The sequence below is a fragment of the Stomoxys calcitrans genome, chromosome 3, assembly GCF_963082655.1.
Source record: "Stomoxys calcitrans chromosome 3, idStoCalc2.1, whole genome shotgun sequence".
Classification (NCBI taxonomy): Eukaryota; Metazoa; Arthropoda; class Insecta; order Diptera; family Muscidae; genus Stomoxys; species Stomoxys calcitrans.
Genome location: NC_081554.1, coordinates 117,121,354 through 117,147,510, shown reverse-complemented (window position 1 = coordinate 117,147,510; position 26,157 = coordinate 117,121,354). Strand labels below are relative to the sequence as shown.

General features: G+C 37.9%; 2 protein-coding genes across 7 annotated transcripts in view; one reads left to right on the top strand and one right to left on the bottom strand.

The window, feature by feature from the left end:
* LOC106083289 (protein WBSCR14 homolog) overlaps positions 1 to 26,157 on the top strand; it is a 158,629-nt gene that overhangs the window by 55,301 nt on the left and 77,171 nt on the right. For all 6 annotated transcript variants that reach the window (XR_009397631.1, XM_059364902.1, XM_059364901.1 and 3 more), the window contains exons 4-5: positions 80 to 153; positions 5,628 to 5,744. Coding sequence is in view for 5 of the 6 variants with exons in the window: in XM_059364902.1 (XP_059220885.1) it covers positions 80 to 153; positions 5,628 to 5,744 (191 nt within the window). In the remaining variant the exon portion in view is untranslated. The remainder of the gene's footprint in view (positions 1 to 79; positions 154 to 5,627; positions 5,745 to 26,157) is intronic.
* Positions 5,649 to 24,654, bottom strand: LOC106083290 (gustatory and pheromone receptor 39a). The gene is made up of 4 exons (XM_013246223.2): positions 24,573 to 24,654; positions 20,506 to 20,568; positions 6,043 to 6,132; positions 5,649 to 5,967 (listed from the first exon to the last, which is right to left on the bottom strand). Exons 1-4 carry the CDS (start codon positions 24,609 to 24,611, stop codon positions 5,878 to 5,880), a joined length of 282 nt encoding a protein of 93 aa, XP_013101677.1. The 5' UTR covers positions 24,612 to 24,654; the 3' UTR covers positions 5,649 to 5,877.

The window sequence follows — 26,157 nt, the reverse complement described above, 5'->3', positions numbered from 1 at the left end:
ACAAAATAAAATTCGCACACCATGACCCTGAAATTGTTTTACAATTTTGTTTTATTATACTATTTCTTCCTATTTTCAGTTATACTCAAGAGAAAGACGCCAGTATGCCAGTTCGCCTCACCCTTAGATGTTGACATTCATAGTAACCCTCAAGTAAGTACAACAATATATACGGGCTTGATAAAGGCTCTATCACACCACATGTTCTTGTGTATGTCAAAATTGCCAATTTACATACGATTCGTCATTTTTGCTATCACACTAGTGTGTTTTTTTTTGTATGACATATCCTAAAAAATGTGACCAAAAGCTGATTTTTGTGGCTACAAATTGTTAAAGTTGTGAAAACAATTAAGATTTCTTTATATTTTTGTCAGCAGCAATGGAACACCGCTCTAATCTAATTAACAAATATATTTGTTTAAAATACAGTTGAAACTCGATTATCCGGGCCTCTATTAACCGGTTACCCCTGTTAACCGGCATGCTGTGCATTTGGTTTTGCAACGTTCTCGCAATACAGGAAAAATTATAATTGAGTAAAGATCACAGTAAATACACATCTCCGTTGGTTTGTTATCAGAAAAATATGATGTAGGCAAACAAACTTTACGGGATTTTTACAAAAGGAGAAAAAAATTTTCAAGTATGCCTCTAGAAATTCTACAAAACATTTTCTTTGATGCAAAGTGCTTTTGCGCCTAGATATATGTAATCAGCGATATTTGAGAAAGTTATAGTAACATTTCTTCCACATATTTAATTCAGCCTATTGTTCAATGAAGAATTCGAAACTTCAACCACCGTAAATGAATCATCCAAAAACTCTTGCTTTCAGACAGCAGACATGATTTCGTCAAATCTTTGAATTTAAGACAGCTGCTATATCTTGGGACAATGTAACACCACATGTTTAGCATAATGTTTGGAACAATTTGCTGTCCCACGATAATGAAAAGGGAAATTATGCTGTTGTTATACAATCAAACATTTCAATAACGCCTGGATGTTCAATGGTGATGTCACATCCTGCGCTATTGTATCTGATGGCATAATATATATGGCTAACCAAAGCAAAGAATACGAGACTAATGGAGACTCCGAAGAATCAGACGAAGAAAACTAAAAAATAACAGAAATCCCCATTTGCTTAAGCAGTAAAATCATATAGTGTTTTATTTGAATGTCTTAAAAACAATAGTAGTCCATAAATTTCAAAATATGTAAACTAGTAAAACAAAAAAAAAAAAACAATAGAGAATACACGCTCAAAAACAATAACATTGCATAAATATTTTAAATATGTATGTTTATATATTTAAAGAATGGTACTACCAGAAATCAGTAGAAACACATAAATAATGATATTTAAGAAAAAGCCTCTATTAACCGTGTTTTCGATTTTCATTGCTCAGCTCGGTCCCGAGCGAATCGGATAATCGAGGTTCAACTGTATATGTATAGTTAGTGTTTTGCCACTGGTGTTCCGTTATGATTTCCAACGTCCATTTAGACAATGATCCGAATTTGTTTACAAATAAACCGAGCATGTTCAAGGCGCAATTTTTATCCAAATAATAAAAAAATGCATGTGCACTTCTGCTATGGCCTCTAAACATTTATGGTTATAAAAAAATCGTCAAAAAACTTGACAATTGCATGAAATAACCTTCAAACATTAAAAATTTCATGAATTTTTCTGAACTTTATGTTTGTTTTTTTTTTAACTTTCCTAAAGCTCTTAAAAAATCACCCTTTATAAGATCGGTGCAAACTTAAGGCGCTTTTGCTTGTTTATTCTCTTGAAGTCAAATGTTCATTTGATATTTATTTTAGAGAATTTTTATAAAAGAATAAAAAATAAATCAGCTCGATTATTTGAAAAAATGTTTTTGTATAATGGTATAAACGCCGAAGCGTCATAAAAATCCGCTACATTACAGTTATTTTAAAGTGTTGCGTTTTGGTGATTTCATGTTTCTACCATTGCACAGTTCAACAATAAATAAGTGGGGAATGTTAATCTGTTTTAACAATTAGACGGATGAGCCACCCTGATCGGTGATAAAATTGCGATATTTATAGCCTGTCAGTGCATTTAACAGCTCAAAAAAATGAGAAACTAAAATGCCTGGTTATGTTCTCGTAAACATACCATAAATGTATCGTAAATGTAAATAAGCAATTATGCTTATTATAAAACGTAGCATTTGACATTACAAATATGCAAAGCATAAAATTATCAATATTACATATATTATGAACAATAAAGAAGGGGGACTGACGCCGGAAAACTTTAATGGGGCTCAACATGCATACCTCAAGGCCAAGTTGGAGAAGTACGCGATGACACTCGCGTATTGAGAGAGGATATTGAGGGAGCATTTTACAACGGAGAGATAGGGTCGATAGTCAGCACTTTAGACCGCCGTGGGTCAAACCGGACTTCAGAGATAGTGTCGTCAGAAAGCCGATGACAAGAGAAGCGTCTGAGGGAGGGTTTTTCTCGCCTATTCTCTGGAACCCAGTGATAAACCAAATTTTATTGGATCTCATGAGAGATCGGCGGACTACGTCGTTCTACTGCATATGTGGAGGACGTCGTATTGCGAAGCAAATTTCTGTCGACTATCAGCGAGATTATGGAAAAGTCATAGGAAGACTGTTGAGATGGGCCAAGAGTATTGAGTTGAGGATGACCCCAGGAAATACATAGTTGGCCTTCTTCACTCCGAGATTGAATTATCGGATTTTAGACTCCAGTCTTTGGACGGGATCATCCTGCAATTATCGAAGAACGCGAAATATCTGGGCCTAGTAATCTATTCGAAAATGTCTTGAAAAAGAAACACCTCGGTCTTCAGAGATGGCTCCAATATGGAACACTAAATATCAAATATACGTTTTCCCGGGATTTAATGCCTGTCTGGCTGTCGAGTCACTCACTTTAACATCTGTTTTTCATTTATGAAATCAGCTGATTTTGACAAAAAGCCGAACGAAAATCGTTCACTTTCAGTGATACAAAATTAGTGAACCAGAGCCATTCCAGTACATCTTTAAGGATGCAAGGATGTCCGCTTGATACACTCTGCAGTTTTTGTGTAACCTTCTCGATATGAGTAATAGTTCTTCAGGAAACACTCCAAAGCCCTCCTGGTGGACTATTTTGGAACCATCCATATAGAAGTCTATACTTGTATAACATCTATTACCAGGGAAACGTGGAGTACGACGATGTGGGCTTGCATATACAACAACAAACCTTATGCAGTCTCCCCAAATGTTTCACAAATGTTTTCAAAGTTATTACTGACAGCTTTCTTCGGAGTTATGAGCACTAGTGTTTTCTCATTTAAATTATTTCTCATTTAAATTAACGTTGATGATTGACAGGGTAATTTGTCGAAGGATACCACTGAGAAAGGAATAAAATCCCAGAAACTGCGGTCCAGTTAACCTTTCGGTGAATTTATTAATAAATAAAATCACCCACGGTTGTCAACTGATAGATAAGTTAGACAACCAATGGTTTGGTAGCTCCCACTGTGGTAAATGCCACCCCAAAAATAACTGGCCTTGTATGCATAGACTACAAAAAGAACTATGAGAAAAAACAGATCAATAAAAGACGGAGAACAAAGAAGAACTTTACATTAAGGAACTGGGGCAAACTTCTCACAAATCAATGAGTGCTGTCCGATTCAATTTTAAGCTCAATGATAGGGGACCTCCTTTTTATAGCCGAGGAGAAGTTTTTACATGGCAAAGTACCTCACAAATGTTGCCAGCATTAGGCTAACCTCTGCGCAACGGTGGCCTCCGCGACAAAGCGACTCCGGTAATGGGTAATCCACATTTCCTGGAACATCGCCGCCACATGACCAAAGAGAAGGTGCTGTGCGCTGTTCGCACAGCACAGCTGAACAGCAGTGGGTCACAAGCGTTGTCGTCGTCGGACTATGTGACCCTAGGACCACTCCCGTGCGGCAATATACGTAACAGCAGCATCCCAGCCCTAATATTGCCAGACCAGTGCCAGGAAGAGTATCTTTTTTGCAATTAAATTGCAATGGTCTGAGAGGCAAGATCGATGAGATTATGGATTTCGAGTCGGAAGAACATATTGGTCGCAGCGATGCAGGAAACAAAGCTGACCAACACCTGCAGCTTGCACAGTTGTCACGGATACAATGTGCTACGTAAGGATCGCTCAAGGAATGGAGGGGATTGGCTTTCGTGATACACCATTCCGTGCAATATAGACCCATCTTGCCTGCGACTGGCGCTAGTGACACCTACATGGAGGGCATGGGGATAGCAAACAGGTCCGGTACTGCCGAGATAGAGCTATACAACGTGTACATACCGCCTGTTGGTAGCTGTGTCCCAATTAATGGCCAAGCTTACAACCCCGACATAAGTGGGTCACTATCTGGCCATAATCGTCTGGTTATAGGGGACTTTAATACGCATCACATGTCATGGCATTATCCCCTAGATAGCGACCAGCGTGGCATGGCTTGGGCAGAGCAGTTTAAAGGCTCCACGTTTTGCACGGTGAATGAAGATGCCCCCACTAGGATTACGAGCAGGTGCAGCAGCTCGCCAGACATTTTCATTGCATCCCCTGATCTCCTGAGTGACGTATCCTGCCAAGCCGTCATCTGTTTTGTATCAGACCGCCTGCCCATAACTCTTATCATCGACTGACCACCCGATTTCATAATCTTTGAGCGCCGGACATTCATCAATCAGAAGAAGGCTGATTGGGCTGGTTTCAGAGAGTACACCAATCGCCGCTTCAGTGAACTGACGCACTCGTATAGTTCCCGATGTCTGGAAAATGGGCAGAGTAATCCCGCTACTGAAGTCTGGAAAGAACCCGAGTTTGGGGGAGTCGTACAGACCGATCTCCCTTCTCTCACCAGTAGCAAAGACGCTTGTGGCATTACTCCTTCCGAGCCTCGTAGGTGAATTTCCATTCGCCGGGTATCATCATGGACTTCGCAGACTGCATAGCACAACAACTGCAATGCGTGCCATCATCACACACATTTGCCGTGGCTTTAATAAGCACAGGCCATGTGATAAGACGGTCCTCGTGGCACTGGACATTCATGGGGATTTTCAGTCCCCTGCTATCCGCCAGACTTTAGGGATATAGTCGATAGTTCCTCAGACATGTGTTCAGCCACAACTGCTGAGTTTTCTCCCGATTCCCCATTCCCACTACTTCAATAGACATTCAGTCTCAAACTAGTTGGGGTCAGCCGGAGTTTAGTACGAATACTGCATGTTTCCTGTCGCCATCAGTCTCATCCAATCTTCCAGACGGTAATTGAAAGTTTAGTAACACAGTCCCTTAGTTTCCCAAGGATGTATTCAAGATCTGAGGGAATCCTTGGTATCCAAGCGTGTGCCATTGGTCGAGAAGGAATATTTTTCTACCTATCCAAATACAGTGCTGCGCCTCGCCAATTTTTCTATGGGGGTAACTATATATAATTTAAGCGTTGATTGGAATAACTTTAATAATTTCTTATTTTTTTTATCATATATTGCACTTTTTGAAGTTGTTATATCAATACCATTTTAATTCTTATACACTTGGTTTTCTTTAACAGAGCGTCGTCCTTGAGGGCAAGTATTGGAAACGTCAACTGGCAGTTATTAAAGCTGAATACAGGAAATGGCGAAGAAATTTCAAATCAAAGGCCACTGGATGTTTAATGTATGACATCGTAAGTATTTCCCACTTGATTTTTACCAATTCTTCGAAAAGGGTTGGGTTACGAATAGACACAATCGTACAGATATTGAAGTTGCAAACTGACCAGGTATGAGTGTGGAATGTCTGAAGTCTTAACATAGGTTTTAGCTGCCTTTCTCCAGTTGTTTTGTAGTGCTTTCCATTTCTTTGAACTGCACCAGGACAACCATGTACGTGAATACGGTGGTGAAAAGCTGAAATATGGCATACAAAAGCCACAAGCATGTTAATAAATTTTTGTTTGGTGTATGTGCTTGATTCACTACTACCTTGAACAATGTGCTCTTATCCAGCGAAAAGAAACCATAAGCTGTCAGAATTGGCTTTTGACGAAGATTTTTTAGTAGAAATTTGTCAATCTGGAAATGTTATAAAATAGAAAATTTAACTCTTTAGTTACTGCTCGTTGTATTTGAGGATGTCATATGTTACACGAATGAATAAGATGAATGAATAAGGTGATTGTATCGTGTATTGTAGTCTTATGAAATAAGTTAAAAATTTAAAAAAAAAAAAAAACACTTACAACTTTCTTAATACTGCCACAGTTTGCAAAAGATTTTGTTAAAATATGTGTCGTTTTATTAACCTGAAAACAATAAACCACAATAAAATCTTTGAAGAGATTTCCTGAAAGCCCATCAAATTAATTCGCAAAGTTTAAATAATACCTAACAGTTTTGAGATTCTTATACTTGAAGGTTAGCTTTTACTGGAGACTGCTGTAGCACATTGGTTAGCACGTGCGCTTATTACGCTGAATGCCTAGTTCTCGAGAACACCCAAAACACTTCTAGGATGTGATTACCCCATCACCAATGCTGGCTATATTTGCGATTTAAAGACTTGTTAAAGCGGGCGGATTTTAACTCGTCTTATGCAACTTTGGAAATATGTCTAAGCCAGTCATCGGATTGCTGTGCGCTCTAAATCATGAAAAGTAAATTTATGCAAGGCATTCCTTTATCTTATTTTTAGCTATGTCCTAAGTGGGTTCCACAATCCACCCCCTTACTTGGACTACCTTGAAAGGCTTCACATTCACCAAGTTTATTTATATAAGTCCTCTGGATCTGCAGTTAAGACGACTACATTTTCATTCACCATTACTAACGCTATGCGCTGACACCAAATTGATGCGGATTTTGGCATACTCAGAGAAGGCGAGAACTCCAAGAAAGTGCGTGACTTCATCATCTCGGTTGTTTCTTCCCTATTGGACTAATTACTGTCCATCAAAACGTTCGTCATCGATGTTCTTGCATTGACACTGCACCATCCCAAGTTATTGGTGCCTTCTGTAAGATTTTTTAAAATATTACGATAATGTCATGTTCAGAGAAGGCGTCTATTACTATCGCATTAAAACCGTAACACCTGACGAATTACTGCTATGGTCAGCAAGAGGAAACAGAATTCGACCTCTGGGTTCTCAATACACGTGTAGCATGAACTGTTAGATTTCCGTTAATATAGGAATGTGACGCCAGAAAAAGTATTTCGCACTCGATCTCAACTTTTGTCAACTCGCCTTTTCATATCGAATATCGCAGGCAGTTAGTATTAAAGCTAGAGTCCGTTCCGACCGGCCTCTCACTGTGAATCTCCACTTGATACCGCTGCATGTCCTCGACTGCCGTTGCAAATCACACAAATTTGCAACGGCAGTCGAGGTGCCGGCAGTCAGCCTGACAAGGGCTCAAAATTGTGCCCTTGTCAGGCTGAATCAATAAATTAGTTTTCATTGCCTCGCCTAGCCAAGACAACACGTTCTCTTAACATCATTATCACGGAAGTTTGCAATTACAAATCGTAATATATTCGTGCGATACATAGATTTTTTCTTTGGCTTTCGTGCGATTTTCATTTTATTTACATTACATTTCGTTACTTAAACAGCTGGAGCAGAATGAGTCACATAGTTTTGCTTAATTGCATACGCCATACGTATATTTGTGTTAATTAATTATATCCTACACCACCACTGTGGTACAGAGTATTATAGATTTGTGCATTTGTTTCCAACGCTAAGAAGGAGAAGAGCTAGACCCATCGACAAGTATACGGATCGACTTAGAATCACTTCCTGATTCGATTTAGCTATGTCCGTCTGTCTATGTATTTTTGTAATCCAGGTACAGGTCGCATTTGTTGTCCGATTTTCACAACATTTTGCATAAGTCCAAGGACGAACGCTATTGATTTTGAAAAAAATCGGTCCACATTTAGATATAGCTCCCAAATATATCTTTCATCCGATGTGCCCTTTTAAAGCTGTAGAAGCCACAATTTTAGTCCGATCCTTACAAAATTTGGCACAAAGTGTTTTGTTTCCCAATATGTGTGCAAAATTTCATCAGAATCAGATCAGATTTAAATATAGCTCCCATATATGTCTTTCATCCGATATGGTCTTTAAAGGCTGTAGAAGCCACAATTTTTGTCCGATCTTTACTAAATTTGGCACGAAGTGTTTTTTTTGACGTCCCAATATGTTTGCAAAATTTCATCAGAATCTGATCAGATTTATATATAGCTCCCATATATATCTTTCATCCGATATGGTGTTTTAAGGCTGTAGAAGGCACAATTTTGGTCCGATCCCTACAAAATTTGTCACAAAGTGTTTTTTGACGTCCCAATATGTGTGCAAAATTTCATTGAAATAGGCCCAGATTTAGATATAGCTCCCAAATATATCTTTCATCCGATAGGCGCTTTTAAAGCTGTAGGAGGCACAATTTTGTTCCGATCTTTACCAAATTTAGCATGAAATGTTTTGTGTGACGTTTTAATACGTGTGCAAAATTTCATCTAAATGGATTCAGATTTAGATACAGCTCCCATATATTGGGTTGCCCAAAAAGTAATTGCGGATTTTTTAAAAGAAAGTAAAAGCATTTTTAATAAAACTTAGAATGATCTTTAATCAAATATACTTTTTTTACACTTCTTTTCTAAAGCAAGCTAAAAGTAACAGCTGATAACTGAAAGAAGAAAGAATGCAATTACAGAGTCACAAGCTGTGAAAAATTTGTCAACGCCGACTATATGAAAAATCCGCAATTACGTTTTGGGCAACCCAATATATCTTTTATCCGATATGCCCTTTTAAAGCTGTAGTAGCTACAATTTTGGTCCGATCTCTACAAAATGAGATTCGTGAGATGTTTTAATTGACATCCCAACACGTGTGCAAAATTTCATCAAAATCGAATCAGATTTGGATAAAACTCCCATATATATCTTTTATGCGTTTCGACTTTTAAGGCTGTAGAAGCCACGATTTCGATATTTCAATAGGTATGCAAATTTAAAGTCTGACTAGATTTGGATATAAGTGCTGTATACTCTTTTTTATCTGTTTTAGAAGAAACTTTTAAAATTAAAAATTATTATACTACATTATCTTTTTATTTCGTGCACACGCTATCATTGTAAGATGTGATTAATTTCACAGATATACAGCAATGCATTATTGTATGTAACAATTTTAAAAAATTTTCCAAATTATAATGAAATCAGTGCATTGATTCTCAATTCGCAGAGGCAAGTCTGACCGATTTGAAACCGGAAAATTTTACGATTTTCCAAAGTCGGAGCAACTCTACCATTGATTTTATGAATCTTTAAATCGATGGTTAGGACCCGAAAACGGGTCTACACTTTTTAATTCCGAATCTGAGTGAGTAAACAAATTGAAAATTGGCGATGAGCTGAAATTTGAACGCAGAGTACAATAATACTCACACAACTACATCCAGCAACTTACAGATATGGTCACAAAAAGCGTTCGGGAGATTAGAAGCCTATTTTGTCGAAATGGTTCCTAATTGAATCAAAAAATAGAAAATAATTGCCATATACATTTCTTAAATTTTTGTCTGGTTTGGCGGAAATTCGGTACGTATCTTTAATATTCACGCTTAGATAGATCCATTTATAGAAAAAAGCTATGGTGGTGAATTACCATGATTTGGGCCGCGATTTTACTTGTTTCGCATTCACTCATATAGGATTATGCTCATAGAATTTGGTCTATTTTAGGAAAATTAGGTTATTATGTGGTTGTGAATAGGAAAAAACAAATTTTAAAGGAGCTGTTGGCAGCCCAATTGCGTGAATTGGGAATTAAATTTCCCGAAACTGCGACGGTATCCCAGTTGAAGGATATTTTAAGAATCGTGGTTGGAGCAAATAAACACCGTCCCAAGCAGAGCAAACACAAGCTGAGCAAGCGCAAACACACAAACAGAGCAATTCGAATCGCAAGCAGAAAAAACTACTGAGCCCTTTATAACACCGCATGACGATATCGAGCGTATCGAGAGGCAGTTGCAGGCCAAGTTAAGGGTGCTGAAATTGCAACAGGTCATATCCGAAATAGAGAAGAAAAAGGAGCGCCAGCAAAAAGCCACGACAAGTTTAGTAGATGTAGGGTAGGGGGTGCACTGCCCAAGTTTAACGGTGACGATGATTTGCGATGAACGTTGCGATATGCGAAAGAGATTTCGATGAAATAACAAATGTGATCGGCTACGGAGGAGTTTGTGTTTGCACGGCGAATGATGGCTGGAAGTGCGAACTTGTCTGCTAACAATTGACCGCATCTTCAAGAATTGCTGTGCGCGGAATTTGGTAAAACGTCAGTACAATAGACAAATTTAAAAGATTGGAAAACAGAGTATGGGACAATATAATCGAAAATCTGCATAGATATACACTGATCATGCGACAAGTTGCTCAATATGCTCTAATAAATTAACCCCAACTTGTTGAATATATTATCGAGTGGTTGCAAGATAAGACTTCAGGTTTCAGTATTTTAATGTGCAGCTGAATTTATTTTTGGAAAGCAGAAAACAACGAGCCGTGTCCGGTGCTTGAACTGTTCGGAGTTCGGACACTACGCAACAAGCTGTACAAAGGAGAGAAAACCAAAGATGGGCCACATCAAGGCGTACTGTCCATTGAGAGCTGCGGCGGCGGTTTCTGGTCACGAATTGAATTTTAACATTTAGATAAGAGTAGCTTTCGGTACTTCGTTATCAAAGTCTAATTTTCGGTATATTCCCTCTTAACATGACACTGGTAGCCCTTTTAGCTTCATAAAAATAATGCTGAAAGAAAGAGGTGTTTGAAATTACATGTAATAGCTGACAGTGCCCCCCCTGCGACCTGGAGCTGGGCAGTGATTTTATGGATTTATTTTCTAAAAGTTTGTGTGGATCCCAGTAAATTGAATGGAAGTACCGGTGACAATTGTTTTGAGTTTTCTTTATGTGCGGACTCTTAAAGTGAATTGGATTTAGAGCCACCTGAAATAAACATCCAAGGAGATAACTTTTTATGATTCTTATTCGGGAGCTGAGGGGGATGTAGGTGAAGAGGGTGATGTGTGATGCATTTCAGACAATTTGGATTATTGACATCCGAGGTGAGGAACCAGATAAAAGATGTGATTAAGGAGAAATATTTTCAAGAGTTTTGCGTGGACCTGAAAACTTCCAACTTTAGGACGTCCATATTGGTGAATTCGGGGGAAACGATATTTTGTTCGCCACGCCAGTTGTCTTTTGGGGAGAAACAGGAGGTTGGTAAGATCATTGCAGAGTTGTTGGAAAAGGGGTTTATCTGACACACAATTCCCCTTATGCGTCCCCCGTCGTCTTGACAAAGAAGATAAGTTGCGAGACGAGGATTTGCGTTGATTATAGGTCATTGAACAAGATAGTAGCAGGGAACAATTGTCCATTTCCGCTGATAGAAGTTTGCTTAGATTTATGGACCTCACGATTATGGACCCCAAGTCGGGATTTTATCAGGTTAAATATGACCAGTTCTTTAGAGTACGCCCCAAAGCCCATCTTGTCGTTTAGTTTGGAACCATCCGTATAGAAGTCTAAGTAACTTCTGTTACCAGGAATATCGTATTTCCATTTGGTTTTATCAGGAATAGTGGTAGAGTACATTTTATCAAAAAGCGGCTCAGGAAGTAAATTACATATCTCCCCTTCATTATTATGTTTGTTTGGGTACATTTTGAGTAGAATCCATGGTGGTGTATTTCCAAGATTCGGTCTGGCCGAACTTAGCACGCTTTTATTTGTTTTATTAAATATTGTATCCGTTACAATTAAAAAACTAAAATTTAGCTTTGGCCCCTGACGCCTATCTACGCTTATGCCTGTAGAACATTTAGTGTTGAGAAAGTATGGACCAACTACCATCAACGGTGGTGGGTTTAGAAATTTAACTTTTTCATTGCGTAAATGAAATGATTTAAATACTCCAAAGAAAATTTTTCATGACATAAATTAACGTCTTCATTATATCAATGAAAGCATGCCATTGGAATAATGAACATATTTCATTAATTTCACATAAATAAAACTCAATGAAACTTTGTTCATTTGTGGAATGAAGCCCTACGTTGGCTCGAAATTCATGACAAATTTCATTGATAAAACGTAAGATTTCATTTCTGTCACGAAGCTTTCTTTCAGTGTACCTTTGGAAAGTTTGACATTTTCAAGCATAATCGTACTCAGAACGTTTTCATATGTGTTATTGACAGTGACTTAAAAAAATTAATGTGACAAAAAATTTATTTAAATCGTAAACATTTTGGTGCGACCATTTTTCACAACATTCGACGCGGAATATGACGAGAAGAGTGCATTGATAAACTTAAAGCTTTGTATGGCAGTGAAGCACCATTGTATTGGGTGATTTTTTTGAGGTTAGGATTTTCATGCATTAGTATTTGACAGATCACGTGGGATTTCAGACATGGTGTCAAAGAGAAAGATGCTCAGTATGCTTTGACATTTCATCATGAATAGACTTACTAACGAGCAACGCTTGCAAATCATTGAATTTTATTACCAAAATCAGTGTTCGGTTCGAAATGTGTTCAAATTGTGACAAATTTTGTTCAGCGATGAGGCTCATTTCTGGTTGAATGGCTACGTAAATAAGCAAAATTGCCGCATTTGGAGTGAAGAGCAACCAGAAGCCGTTCAAGAACTGCCCATGCATCCCGAAAAATGCACTGTTTGGTGTGGTTTGTACGCTGGTGGAATCATTGGACCGTATTTTTTCAAAGATGCTGTTGGACGCAACGTTACGGTGAATGAACACATTTCGAACCGAACACTGATTTTGGTAATAAAATTCAATGATTTGCAAGCGTTGCTCGTTAGTAAGTCTATTCATGATGAAATGTCAAAGCATACTGAGCATCTTTCTCTTTGACACCATGTCTGAAATCCCACGTGATCTGTCAAATACTAATGCATGAAAATCCTAACCTCAAAAAAATCACTCTTTATAACACTGTGAAAACTTGGTTTAACGAATTCAGTCGAGGCCGACACTTGCTTAACGTTGATTTCCGTGCAGGTCGTCTAAAAACGGTCGTTGTACCAGAGAACATTGATGTCGTGCGTGATCTTATAAAGCAAGATCGCCATGCGACATACCTTGAGATAGAGGCATCTTTGGGCATTTCTTCCACCAGCATAAATTCGCTATTGCATGAACACCTTGCCGTATAAAAGGTTTGTTCTCGTTGGAACCCACACAATTTGGCAATCGCTCAATTAAAAGCTAATTCATGTTCAAGTTTTTTGCCTGTTAGGGCGAAGATTATTAAATTTTACGATTGTTTGTTTGTTTCTCTTTCGAGACGAGCTCAATGATCGTTTAGTGTGTTGAAATGTTGAGAAATGTTGTTGAAATACGATAGCGGTGCTTTAAAGTATGTTTATAAGATCGTCACATGTGGCGAATCGTGGATCTGTGCGTATGAGCCCGAAACAAAATATCTATCCACTGTGTGGAACTTTGCAGTGGAGCCAAATCCAACGAAAGCTGTTCATGGAAGAAGCACTTCGAAACAAATGGTCGCCTGTTTCATCGGCATAACTGGTCCGCTTGAGCAACGGAGGACAGTCAATTCTGAGTGGTACATGAGCTCTACAATTTGAAATACATATTAGAGAAGACAAATCATTGTTCACCATGACAATACGAGCTCTTAAACCAGCGCCTTATTGACCGGCCAAAACGTGGAATTTATGGTTCATCCGCCATACAGCCCGGACTTGGCGCCCTATGACTTCCTTCTATACCCGCACATTAAGATAAATATGCGTGGTTATTGATTTTCGACGCCAAAAATGGTGTTGAAGCATTCAATAAACATCTTTTGAAGGTGCTTCAATCAGAAAGTGCTTCAACGATGTTTTGAAGGTGCCTTAATCGGAGGTAAAGAAAAAGCTTCGAAAATTGGTTTGAGCGCATGCAAAAGGATATAAATCATGCTGGAGGATACTTTGAAAAACAATAAAACCATTTTTGATGATGAAAATTTGCATTTTTATGATTAGGCCAGAAATTTATATAGCAGCCCTCGTAGATGACATATTCATTCCGAAGATGCGAGTGCATTCTGTCCATATATACATTATTTCAAACTATTAAATATATTAATATTTTATGCCCCTATATTTCCATTTTATGATCTGGCTATTATAGAAGCTTTATAGTATGGATATGAAGGGCTTTAAAAAACCTCAGCGAATAAAACAGCTCAAACATCCAAACTTCGGCAAATAGGTGAAAAATATGCCATGTATAGATCGAAAGGTTTAACGCGTATGCGACTTTGCTTGCACTCATCTTTTTGGATTCTCAAATCCAACGTTTATGAGCTTAAGACCTTAAATCGGAAGATGGGTGTGTATGACAGCTATATTCAAATATCATCCAAATTAGGCACGGGTATCTAGTTATTGTATATAACCACTAGTCGCAAATTTCGACAAAATCCTATACTAATACTTGTTTTCTAGGCTCTTGACGGCATATTGAGAGATTTTTCAACTTCTTAAAGTCAATGAAATCGTTTACTATCTATTAACATACATACGGAGGAGGACAAGGGAGTTGCTGGCGTTTGATAAGAAGCCGATGAGTACTTTGACAGGGGTCATAACCGGACACTGTGCCATGGGCCGCATTTTTTAGATCTTTTGTATTCATATTCCATTCTGCACTCGGAGCATTTAGATCCAGATACAGTTTGCTTGTTATTGTTCGTTTTCGAATACGATGTCCTAATTCATTCCACAAATGCTCAATCGGATAAATATCCGGTGACTGTGGTGAATAATGTAGTTGAATTGGAACATTATATTGGAGCTATTCTCTTACCATACCAGCCGTATGTTTAAGATCATTGTCTTCTTAAAAATACCACCCAGAATGTAGAAAAAAATTTTCGGTCGTTTCTTTAAGATTATTATACAAAAGTGTTTGATAAATAAACCGATTCATATTCGGGTCGATAAACACCATATTTCCAACCCTAGCCGCAGATATTCAACCCAACGTCACGACATTGGCTCCACTATGCTTCACTGCGTGGAGCAAAGGTTTTGCAACAAGCCTTCATTGGGTTTTTTTCATATTTTTTGTTTGCGATCAGATTTGGCTAAATTATATCTTCTTTCATCGATAAATGCAAAATGGAACCAAAAAATGTCGTTCTGTCAAAGTTTTTTCTGGCGAAATCTATGCGTTTTGTTGTTTTTACTTCACTAATGTAAATTTTTTTGGCACACGACTCCGAAATCCGGTACTTCTAAGAATATTGGGCACCGTTTACGGATGATTTGAAGCAACAGCATTTCCTTCAAAGCCTTCTGTATTTCCACGGCCGTGGCATGAGATTTTATTTAAATTCTTCGACTATACTGCACTCTACTCGAGGAATAGCTTTAATTGGACGAGCACTTGTGGGCTTATTTTGCAATGTTAAAGTTTGGTTGTGGTTTGTTTTAATTCTTTTGATTGTTGCCTTTGATCGACCAATCAATTCTCCAATTTTTCGAAGAGATTTCCCATCTTCGAGATACCTAATGATGAGCTGACGCATTTCCAAGCATATTTCTTTTCTTTTTCATTTATGTTTATTATTTAAGTCACTTTTTGGTTCAAACCAAGTAAGTAAGGGCAAAAAACGGGCGGTGCCGACTGTATAATACCCTACACCTACCCTATAAGTACAATGTGGAAGCTATATCCAATTCTGAACCAATTTTGATGGACCTCGGCGAGCAAATATGTTTAAACTGTAATAACTACGGTAGACAAATGACAACATTATTGCAACTTACCCAAAATCTGACGAACATATATATGGGACCTATATCTAATTCTGGACCTATTTCGAGAAAACTTTTCAGGTAATGTGGTAGTCGTCGAGGAAAGCGTTGTGCAAATTTTTGGCAAGATTGGTCAAACAATGCGCTTGCAGTGGCTCTTGGGGTGAAACCTATATACATATATGACAGCTATATCTAAATCTGGGCCCATTTCTATGAAATGCACCAGTAATATCGAGAGTCATAAGAACATCCTTCAAGCAAAATTTCGAGAGAATCGGTTAAAAAACGAACATTTTCTTGCAATATTTCTCAAAATCGGACGAATATATATATGGGAGCTATACCAAAATCTGAACCGATTTCAGCAAACTTCCCAGATCCTGTGGTAGTCGTCGAGGAAAGCGTTTTGCAAAATGTTTTGGCAAAATGGGTCAATAAATGCGCTTGCTGTGACTTTAGGAGTGAAAATCGGGCGATATGTACATATATATGAGAGCTATATCTAAATCTGAACCGATATACATGAAAACCACCAGTAATGTCGAGAGTCATTAGAAAATCATTCCTGCCAAATTTCGAGAGAATCGGGTAACAAATGACAATTTTATTGCACGATTACTGCAAATCGGACGAACATATATAGGGGAGCTATATCCAAATCTGAACCGATTTCAATAGGCTTCGTCTCCAGGCCGAAAAACACGCCCATTCCAAATTTGAAGACGATTGGATAAAAATTGCGATCTGTAGTTTGTACACAAATTTACATGGACAGACGGACAGACAGACGGACAAAGCTAAATCGAATCAGAAAGTGGTTCTGAGTCGATCAGTATACTTATCAATGGGTCTATCTCTCTTAATTTTGGGTGTTACAAACTAATTCACTAAGTTATAATCCCACTGTACCACAGTAGTGGTGTAGGGTATAAAAAGTCACTAAGTATAAAATAACTGTAAACTAAAGACGCCAAAAATATTTTCCAAGGCTGTTCTAACTTACAGTTACTCATTGGGGATGTTCAAAATTAAAGTACGCAGACCTTTCTGTGTCTTAAACTATGAGTTATGTTATTTGTTCTGATAAAAGTAGTTTAATTTAATTTTTATTAGTTGTTTTTTTTTTTTTAAATTGGTTTCAAGTTTTTTGATAAAATTATTAACCTAGTTATGTTTCAACATTTGCCGTAACAGCCACAGGGGGTATGTAAACTTTTCTGTATAACTGTATGTATGTAATCCAAACAGGTTCATACATATATGGTTATAGCTCCTGCATAAACTGACTCTCGAATTGACTACTTGAGCTTCCTGGGATTTTAATTTCTAATCTGAAGTGTTCGTACATGAAGTGTGCAAATATAGCTCACATGTAGCCTGAACTAACTTAAGTTAATTTTTCAAAGAATTTTTAAGATTCTGCTCGAATTAAATACTCCTATAATCCCTGGAAGTTTTCTTTCTTGGCATTGATCCACCTACCTCTATATCAATGTTATTGGCCCAAAAGACATTCACGTAGATTATCAACGGTGGTAAGGAGTACAAAGTGATGGGGACCACTGCAACGAGTATGGTAGTTATGTCCTCTTGCAGGAGATTCAAGGAAACAGTTGTGAGAAATAAAAATGCCGAGATTGAACTCAGTATAAAGGGGGATTGTATTAACATAATCCCTCCATAGGTCAGGCTGATATGCGACCGACAAATGGCCAATAAATCATTGCGCTCGGTAAGTATTACTATAATTTCCTCCAAGGATTGTTTCGATTCCAAGGCCACCATTAACTTTAGGTTATAGTATGCCAGCAGCTTGCGTAAGGTGTGTACCAGGCACGTCAGACACGATATGTAAATGGAGGAGTAAATGAAATTTATGCCTAGCAGAAAAACGTTGCAGACATACGTACTCCATGATCGGGCAAGATTGTAAGCGCTCGATATGGCGATATTCACTATAAAAATGGCAATCAGCACTGAATTCACAATACATTGGAAAAAAATGATTTTTTCGGCAGAGCCAGTCTCACGACTAGAGAAACTCCTTTTATACAAAACAATGATTTTCTCTAATATCTGGATATTTTCAGTGCGAAATATGTAGAACATGGCACTCATGCCCAGTTGAATAACTCCACACTCCAATAGCTGTAACACCATCAACATGTTACTCGTTTTGTCGGTATAAAAGTCCAAATAATCACTAAAAGCGCTGATGCCGACAAGTATTATCAAGGCTTCGACAAGTGTCAGCATGAAAATAGTTACACGTAGCATATAAATCTGATATTGCTTGGCCACTAAAAGCTTTTGGTTCGTTTTGCAGTACGCGACAGGCATAATGCCTAGAAAACGCACAACCTTTAAGAGAACGTATAAACTATCCGACAACGATGCCATTGCGAACAATTGTGTAGGAAAATTGGATGCAATGGGGAATACTTGCCCAATGCAAGCAGGTCAAACAAAAGTTGGTTTGATGGACATTTAATTAATTATCGCCGTATGGTATTATTTGTCTTGAGATTTTATCGTGATTGGGAAAAGGTTGGGGTATCTATAGTCTACTAATTGCTGGCATTTAAGTCTATTTCATATCATTCTTTACATCCAGTACACATTCTTCTATGTTAGGCGTGGAGTGCGCGTAAATGAGATCCTAACATTGGGCTCAGGTGACAAAAATGTTATTCACGCACACTCTTGTACGACATGTTCATGCCAACTGAAGCTCACGATACGCAATACGAACGACTTACCATTGAAACTTCATGTTTTCAGAATCAAAAAACCCAATATTGTGTTAATTTAATTAAAATTATTTACAACAATTCTCAGCTTTTTAGGATGGGGGTACGACATAGACCTGGACGCAGAAAAGCTTCCAGGAGGCACGTTTTGCCGCTGTGGTAATCTTTTTGTATTCGTTGAGCCGTGTGTAATACACATCCCAATATACTTGTGCTTTTTTACGACGTGCTCTGTTATAAAGTCTGCGGACCTCCTTCCCAATGTTGCGAATCTACCTGGTCATCAAGGAGTTTTCTTGGGCTGATTCCCTTTCTCGAATAGGACAACTATTTTCGAAAGACTGCAGTCGTAATCCTGTTAACATTATCGTCATGTCATCTATGCTTGGACAATCTAAATTATCTTGCCCAAGTCTTCTTCTGTGCAGCCTTCCGAATTTTGTCAAGTTGGTTTTCAACTCATTCCGGAAGCTTATTGGTTTCGGCGCTGGCCGTGCTACTCTAAACCTAATGTAGCGATGGTCTGAGAAAGAGTGTTCCATGGAGACCCTCCAATGCGAACATATTGTCATATCTAAAACCTCCTCCCTTATCCTATTACAAATGTAGCGGTGTTGACAATATTAAGTGTTAAAAGGTCGTTAGTATTCAAGAATTCTGCCAGGGCTTGGCCCCGTTTATTAGTGTTGGTATTACCCCTACGAAATGTGGTGAGAGTTCGCATCACATCCTTTTTGTACCTCATTTCCTGTCTGTTTTGTTTTCCTCACCAATCGTTGCAGCTCCATCCATGGACGTCGAAGAGTCGTAAGGCAGATAAAGTGATACCAGGTATGCCCACCATCTTCCTGTCTCATCACTGTTGCGACGTTGACAACTCTGGGAAAAATAAGTAATTTGAATTTTTATGACTCGCTCCGGTGGAGGTTTATCTGGATGACCTCAATGGGCCCGTAGTACGCCATGCAGCCTTAGCCAAATTTATCACGGAGACTTGATCAATGCCCATCACAAAGGAAAGTTCCTTCCTCCTTCTCCTCCCTGTGGAAAACCTCCCATTTCTCCATGAGTCAACTTTGTGAGCTATGGGATGTCCATCTTTCTCACAAGGTAGAGCTTTGCGCCCCAGGGAGTGTGGATACTTGCAACGAGCTTTTAGACAGTATCAATACATTCCGCTAACGCAATGCGCAGCGTAAAGACGTCCCCTCTATACTCGCAGCTTATAATTCGTATGGGTGAAGCCCGAGTTCAACATGTGTTCGATAACCCGTTCGTTTACCAAATGCCCCACCAGGGACCGACGATTTGGTGGAATCCTACCGGCTTGGTCTTCCCAAAGTACTTGAAAGCGGGTAGCTCTTTTTCTTCTTCAGCGTCTTCTGATTCTCTTTACAGCTTCCGTGAAAGTGCCTGGAATGTCAGTTCTATCGCTTACAGAATCCTTTTGTTGGTCTGACGACTGGTTGTGCGCTTGAAGCATATCTCTTGGGCACAGGTGCCAAGACACCCACACCTATAGGAGGGGAGGGCAACATGCTACGGTCTGATGCCACCACCGCAGCTGTTGGGTCTTTAGAGTCCATGTTGAGCCTACTCCTGAAAGGTTTTAAAATTTTTCGTAATAGGTACCTAGTCTGAGATATGGATTTTTTTCATCGAGGAGCGAAATGAAAGCACTTCCGTTCCACTCAACGGTTACTTAATAAATTAAAAACAAGTTGTCTACTTTAGTAGAACGACACATCGTCTTATTTAGGGGATGATAAACGCATTTTGCAAAGATAGTTTTAAATGTTTCACTTACCATTTTATCCATACCATCATTACTCCGACAAGATTTGGCTAAAAATTTTGCCGTGTTTCTGGCCTGAAAGAAAAAAATTGTTTTGTATATCAAAAAAATTTATGTAAAATATATCTTTATATTTTATTAACTTTTTAAACTTGTGCCAATAGAAAAATTATTATAGTTCTTTTTCAAAAGTAAATATTAACTTCTGAAAATTAAATTTCTAATTCAAAGTTTTGTGACCATACCGACGTCTCACAGTGCACCAAACGGCAAAAAAATTGGAAATAAGTTTACAACTTTTTATCTGCTGATCTAAGCTGTAAGAAATCGTGTAGACATTTGTAGAAGAGGGCATAGGCTTTCAGAAAAATCGTCTATATCTTTAATATAGGATGAGCATCAGAAAATTTAAGCAATTTTGGGAGGTGTTCGACCATGTAAATCTTCTTTACAAAGCGTTGTCACTAAAAAATACTCGATTATGGAAAGGAGCTCCCTTATCATTGAGCTAAAACTTGAATCGGACGGCACTCATTAAGAGCAGACTTCCCATTGTTCCTGAATGGAAAGTTCGTAGTCAAATTTGCATTTTCAAGTCTTTTTTACCGATTTTAACCATTTGATTAGATTAAATTGTCATTCGAGGTAAAAATCGTTGACAGTAGAGTACTTATCTTAAACTAACATTAGGGATCAAGTCTTTGGATTAGCGCCCACACCCGTTAACAGGACACGTATGTAGACCAATCACGACTCAAATAAAAAGTCTTTCACAGTACATTGATTACAAACTTGATATAAATATATATATGGACGACTGGAACTACTCGTATATCGTATATGATACTCTACTCCCAATCAAGTCTATGGGAGTAGAGTACGAGCCTGGTATCCAAAAAGGATTAGTGTTTTGGAGCCACATATCCCAAATTTAAAAAAAAAAAATGGTGTTCAATCATTCAAATACCATGTTTTGAAGGTGTCTGAATCGAAGTGGAAAAAGTGCTTCAACAACTGGTGTGAGGCCATGCAAAAGTGTATACATTATGCTGCAGGATATTTTGAAAATCAATAAAATCATTGTTCATGATACAAATTTGGATTTTCATGATTTGGCCAGAAATTTATATAGCATTTATATATATTTCAAATGTAACCAAAACTATTTTTATATCCTACACCACTACTGTGGTACAAGGTATTATAACTTAGTGAATTTGTTTGTAACACCCAGAAGGAAAAGAGAAAGTATACTGATCGACTTAGAATCATTTCCTGATTTGATTTAGCTATATCCGTCTGTCTGTCCGCCCGTCCGTCTGTCTGTCTGTCCGCCCGTTCGTCTGTCTGTCTGCCCGTCCGTCTGTTAACTTGTGTAAAAAGTACAGCTCGAAATTTTCATCCGATCGTCTTCAAATTTAGCACGGTCATTTTTTTTGGCCTAGCCCTATTGAAATTGGGAAAAATCGGTTCAATCGGTAGCTGTGGTATAGACCGATCTCCCGATTAAGGGTCTGAAGCTCATAAAAGCCGCATTTATTATCCGATTCCTCTGAATTTTGGAACATTGAATTGTATAAAGCTTCGTGACATCCGGACCGAATATGGTCCAGATCAGACTATATTTGGATATAGTTGCCATATAGACCGATCTCACAATATATGATCTTACGTCCATAATAGGCTCATTTGTTATCCGAATTTGCTGAAATTTAGAACAAAGATTTGTGTTAGGGTCTTCAACACACTTTCTAAATATGGTCCAGATCGGACTTTTTTTATATAGCTGCCGTATAGACCGATTAAAAGTAAAAAGAATGGGTTCAAATTTCACTTAATACCCGATATCAACGAAATTTGAAACTGTGATTTGTTTTTGAAAACTCTAAACCCTTGTCCGATATAGTCTAAATCGGAACGTAATATTAGACAAATGCAAATTTTGTGCATAAACATTTGTGTTGTTTACTAAGGAACTGGGACAAACTTCTCACATATCAATGAGTGCGATTTAAGTTTAAGCTTAATGATAAGGGGCGTCCTTTTTATAGCCGAGTCCGAACGGCGTGCCGCAGTGCGACACCTATTTGGAGAGAAGTTTTGCATGGCATAGTACCCCACAAATGTTGCCAGCATTAGGAGGGAAAACCACCGCTGAAAATTTTTTCTGATGGTCTCGCCAGGATTCGAAGCCAGGCGTTCAGCGTCATAGGCGGACATGCTAACCTCTGCGCTACGGTGGCCTAATACGATACAAATGAATAAATGTACAAAGATTTCTCGAACAAAATTCTTACGTTATAAATATTGCCTTTTCTTTATCGAATTTAAGCCTGGCCGATCTAAACGTGTTTTTACTGACTTGTAATCGGAGATTTGGAGCGAACTGAAGTGACCGAAACTGGGATGCTCCGCTCCCTTCGTCCCAAATATATCAAATCCGTAATATTCTCCCAAAGTCGTTTTATTTAAACCCTATATTTTCCAATCGACTCACAATTCCGTCTTGGAGAGTTACTTTGGGTATCCCCGAATTTGGTTATGACCTTCGTACTTTAATTTAAAATTTTTGTTTGCGTCCCATATTGTCCCGGATGACCAATATGGGTTTATTGACGACCACTTTACTTCCAAAGACTTTAAATTTGAGTCCAAAATTGTCCCAGTAGGCAAATATTTTCCATTGGAGGCTTGCTCGATGTAGGGGGCGCCCCTCAGATACTTAACCCTGCTTTTAAACAACCGATTCGTACTCTACCTTCAAATAAATATAAAATGTTTCATTATGATAACTTACATACCTTTTGCAATTATTGCTTAATTTGTGGAGGCCACCGTAGTGCAGAGGTTACCATTTCCGCCTATGACGCTGAACGCCTGGGTTCGAATCCTGGCGAGGCCATCAAAATAAATTTTCAGCGGTGGTTTTCCCCTGCTAATGCTAGCAACATTTGTGAGGTACTATGCCATGTAAAATTTCTCTCCAAAGAGGTGTCGCACTGCGGCACGCCGTTCGGACTCGGCTATAAAAAGGAGGCCCCTTATCATTGAGTTTAAACTTGAATCGGACTGCACTCATTGATATGTGAGAAGTTTGCCCTTGTTCCTCATGGGCAAAATTTACATTTTCATTGCATTGCATTGCTTAATTTGTTTGAGGTACTTGTGTCTGGCGAAAATAATGTAAGCGCCATTCGCTGTCACAGAATTTATCTACCAATATTAAAATGTCACTTACATTAAAATTGTTTTTGTTGTGATATCATAACGGTTTGGTTTTTAGACACAAAATTTAGCTGAAGGTGGAAACAGTCGTCAGTTATCGATTCCTATTAAAAATGGAAACCCCAAAATTTGGCACTTACATCTGTTTGGCGGTAAGGGGACGATATACTAGTTCATTTACCTTCTTTTCGATGTTAGAGAATGATTTTACAATAATTAATCAACGTAACGCTAAGGAACCGGAGTGTTTAGCCATAGTTGGTTTGTTTTATTTATCAATCATGTTTTGTATTTAACGTTGATCAACACTAACACTCATCCCAAGAAATCAAATATCAAAAAAACATAAAAATAAGTAATTTTTTTTTTTTAAAAAAATTTAATTTTTTATGCTTTTTTGATATTTGATTTCTTCGGATGAGTGCTAGTGTTGATCAACGTTAAATACAAAACATGTAGCGGGAAGAGCATTTTATTTGTCCATAAGCTAGTTAAATAAAAAAAAAGAAACCAACTATGGCTAAACAAAGAATAAATATGTTGTGTTCTTCCTAGTTTACTGCCTGTTCCATTAAGTGTATTACACAAATGAGTGACTCAACTCACTCAAACATCTGTTTTTCCTTTATGAAATCAGTTGATTGTGACAAAAAAGCGAACGGTCGTCGCTCATTTTCAGTCACAAATAGTTAGTGAAAAAGGCATTGTTAGTATTGTTCCGACAATAGCGATAATAGCCGGGGATAAGACAAGCCGCTTAGTAACAATTTGTCTCCATACAGTATAAGCGAGAAAACCCGCTTTATGGGTAAATAAAACCAAACTAATAATTATTTGGAAAAAATTGTAATTACCAGTTCTTCGACATTACGAGTCATAAGCGCAGTTAACATCACCAAGCGTGGCACATTTCAATAAAGCCTCACCACAAAATTAACGACATAACCCGTTGTACTATCGAATTATTGTTTCAGCGTCACTCATATGAGAGAAATTGGTCCCGATGACGCTGAGAAGATAATGAAGTAGGCCAAATCGATCGCTTATCTTGTGCTGGCACAAAGTTTTTATAGTGCGGTTAATATTGTGAAAATTCGAAGCCTATAACTAGGCTTTAGCCACAAAAAAAAAATTACCACGCAATAGCCGAAAGCAAAATTTATGTTTATATATATTCATCCTGGTTCAGTAACCAGTAGATTAACATGGAGACACATACAATTTGGATAAAAGTCATTTACGCCACGGAGCGTATCTTGAAATAATGGGTCCCGCGTAATTGTTCCTCCTTCTTGTACAGATGGTCATTGCAGTGACAGCTAACCAAACCCAGTGCGTTTAGGGTTCATAAGCAAGGTTTTAACTCCAAATTTCTCAGAAGTCTCCGCATAACTAACGACATTCAAATAAACGAACACAAAATTTTCCAATTGGTGTTTATTACGTGCACAAATAAAAATAATTTTGAAAAACAACAACTTTGCTCGAAAAAACAACTACGAAAGTTGTTAATTTTCCTGCAACAATTTATTTTGATTTCAACGATCCAAAGTACAAATTTGTTGTTGAAAGGCACTCTTTGCAAGCCAACATATACAACAATATATCCATAAGCAAGGCAAAAAAAACCTTCTAACCTTCCTCTGTCACTCTCTACTATAACCTTTAAAAAGAAATTTTGGTATTGAACTCATGTTTGGCAATCTTGCACGCATCCCTTGCCTATCGACATCATCTTCTTTATGAGGAAATAAAACATTAAGTACTGCTGCGCAGTAATAAGTGTCTCAATTAATTAAATTAAAAAAAAGTAAAAATCACTCTTAACAATTTTTTTCTTAAAACTAAATTTATATTTTTTTTTTGCGAAATTTTCTAAAATAAGTTAAATGAAAAAAATTTAAATTTTTTTTTGACCGACCGGGGGACTCGAATTTGGTTTTGCAAGTCATGAATGACATGGGAGTTTTGTGCTCTACATTTTAGTACGCCCATTTTTACAACTACCTCAACTAAAGAATTTGTTGAAAGTCAATTTCCTGAATTTCATTCGTGCTAGGCTGTCAAAGATGATATTATCATATATTTTGAACCGAATAAGGTGATTGAATTATTTAAACCGCATATGATAGATAAGTATTCAGCCCATGAAATAAATGCGTTAAAGGCTCAGCGCAGCGCATATAAAAAATAAATAAAATTGTGCTTGTTTATTTGTTTGTACGTATGTTCCGTATAGACTTAACAACTTTCCGTATATTGTGTAGAGTGGACCCGTGGTGAAAAATAGGGTACACCATTTTCGATATTTAAATGAGGACGACCCTCTCCCTTATCATAAATTTCAAAAATGCCAGATCTCGGAGGTAGTTTGTGCGATCAATGCGGTAGTTTGTGCTATTAACTTAAAACAATTTTTTTCAATTTTCCCGTCCCGGG

Bases quoted from the DNA above. Each gene is read 5' to 3' on its own strand.
- LOC106083290 (XM_013246223.2), bottom strand. From the start codon at position 24,611: ATGTTAACTGCGCTTATGACTCGTAATGTCGAAGAACTG. The intron at 20,569-24,572 runs GTAATTACAATT...TTTTTCTTTCAG, and splicing joins CTCGTAATGTCGAAGAACTG to GCCAGAAACACGGCAAAATT. The intron at 5,968-6,042 runs GTAGTAGTGAAT...GCCATATTTCAG, and splicing joins ATAAGAGCACATTGTTCAAG to CTTTTCACCACCGTATTCAC.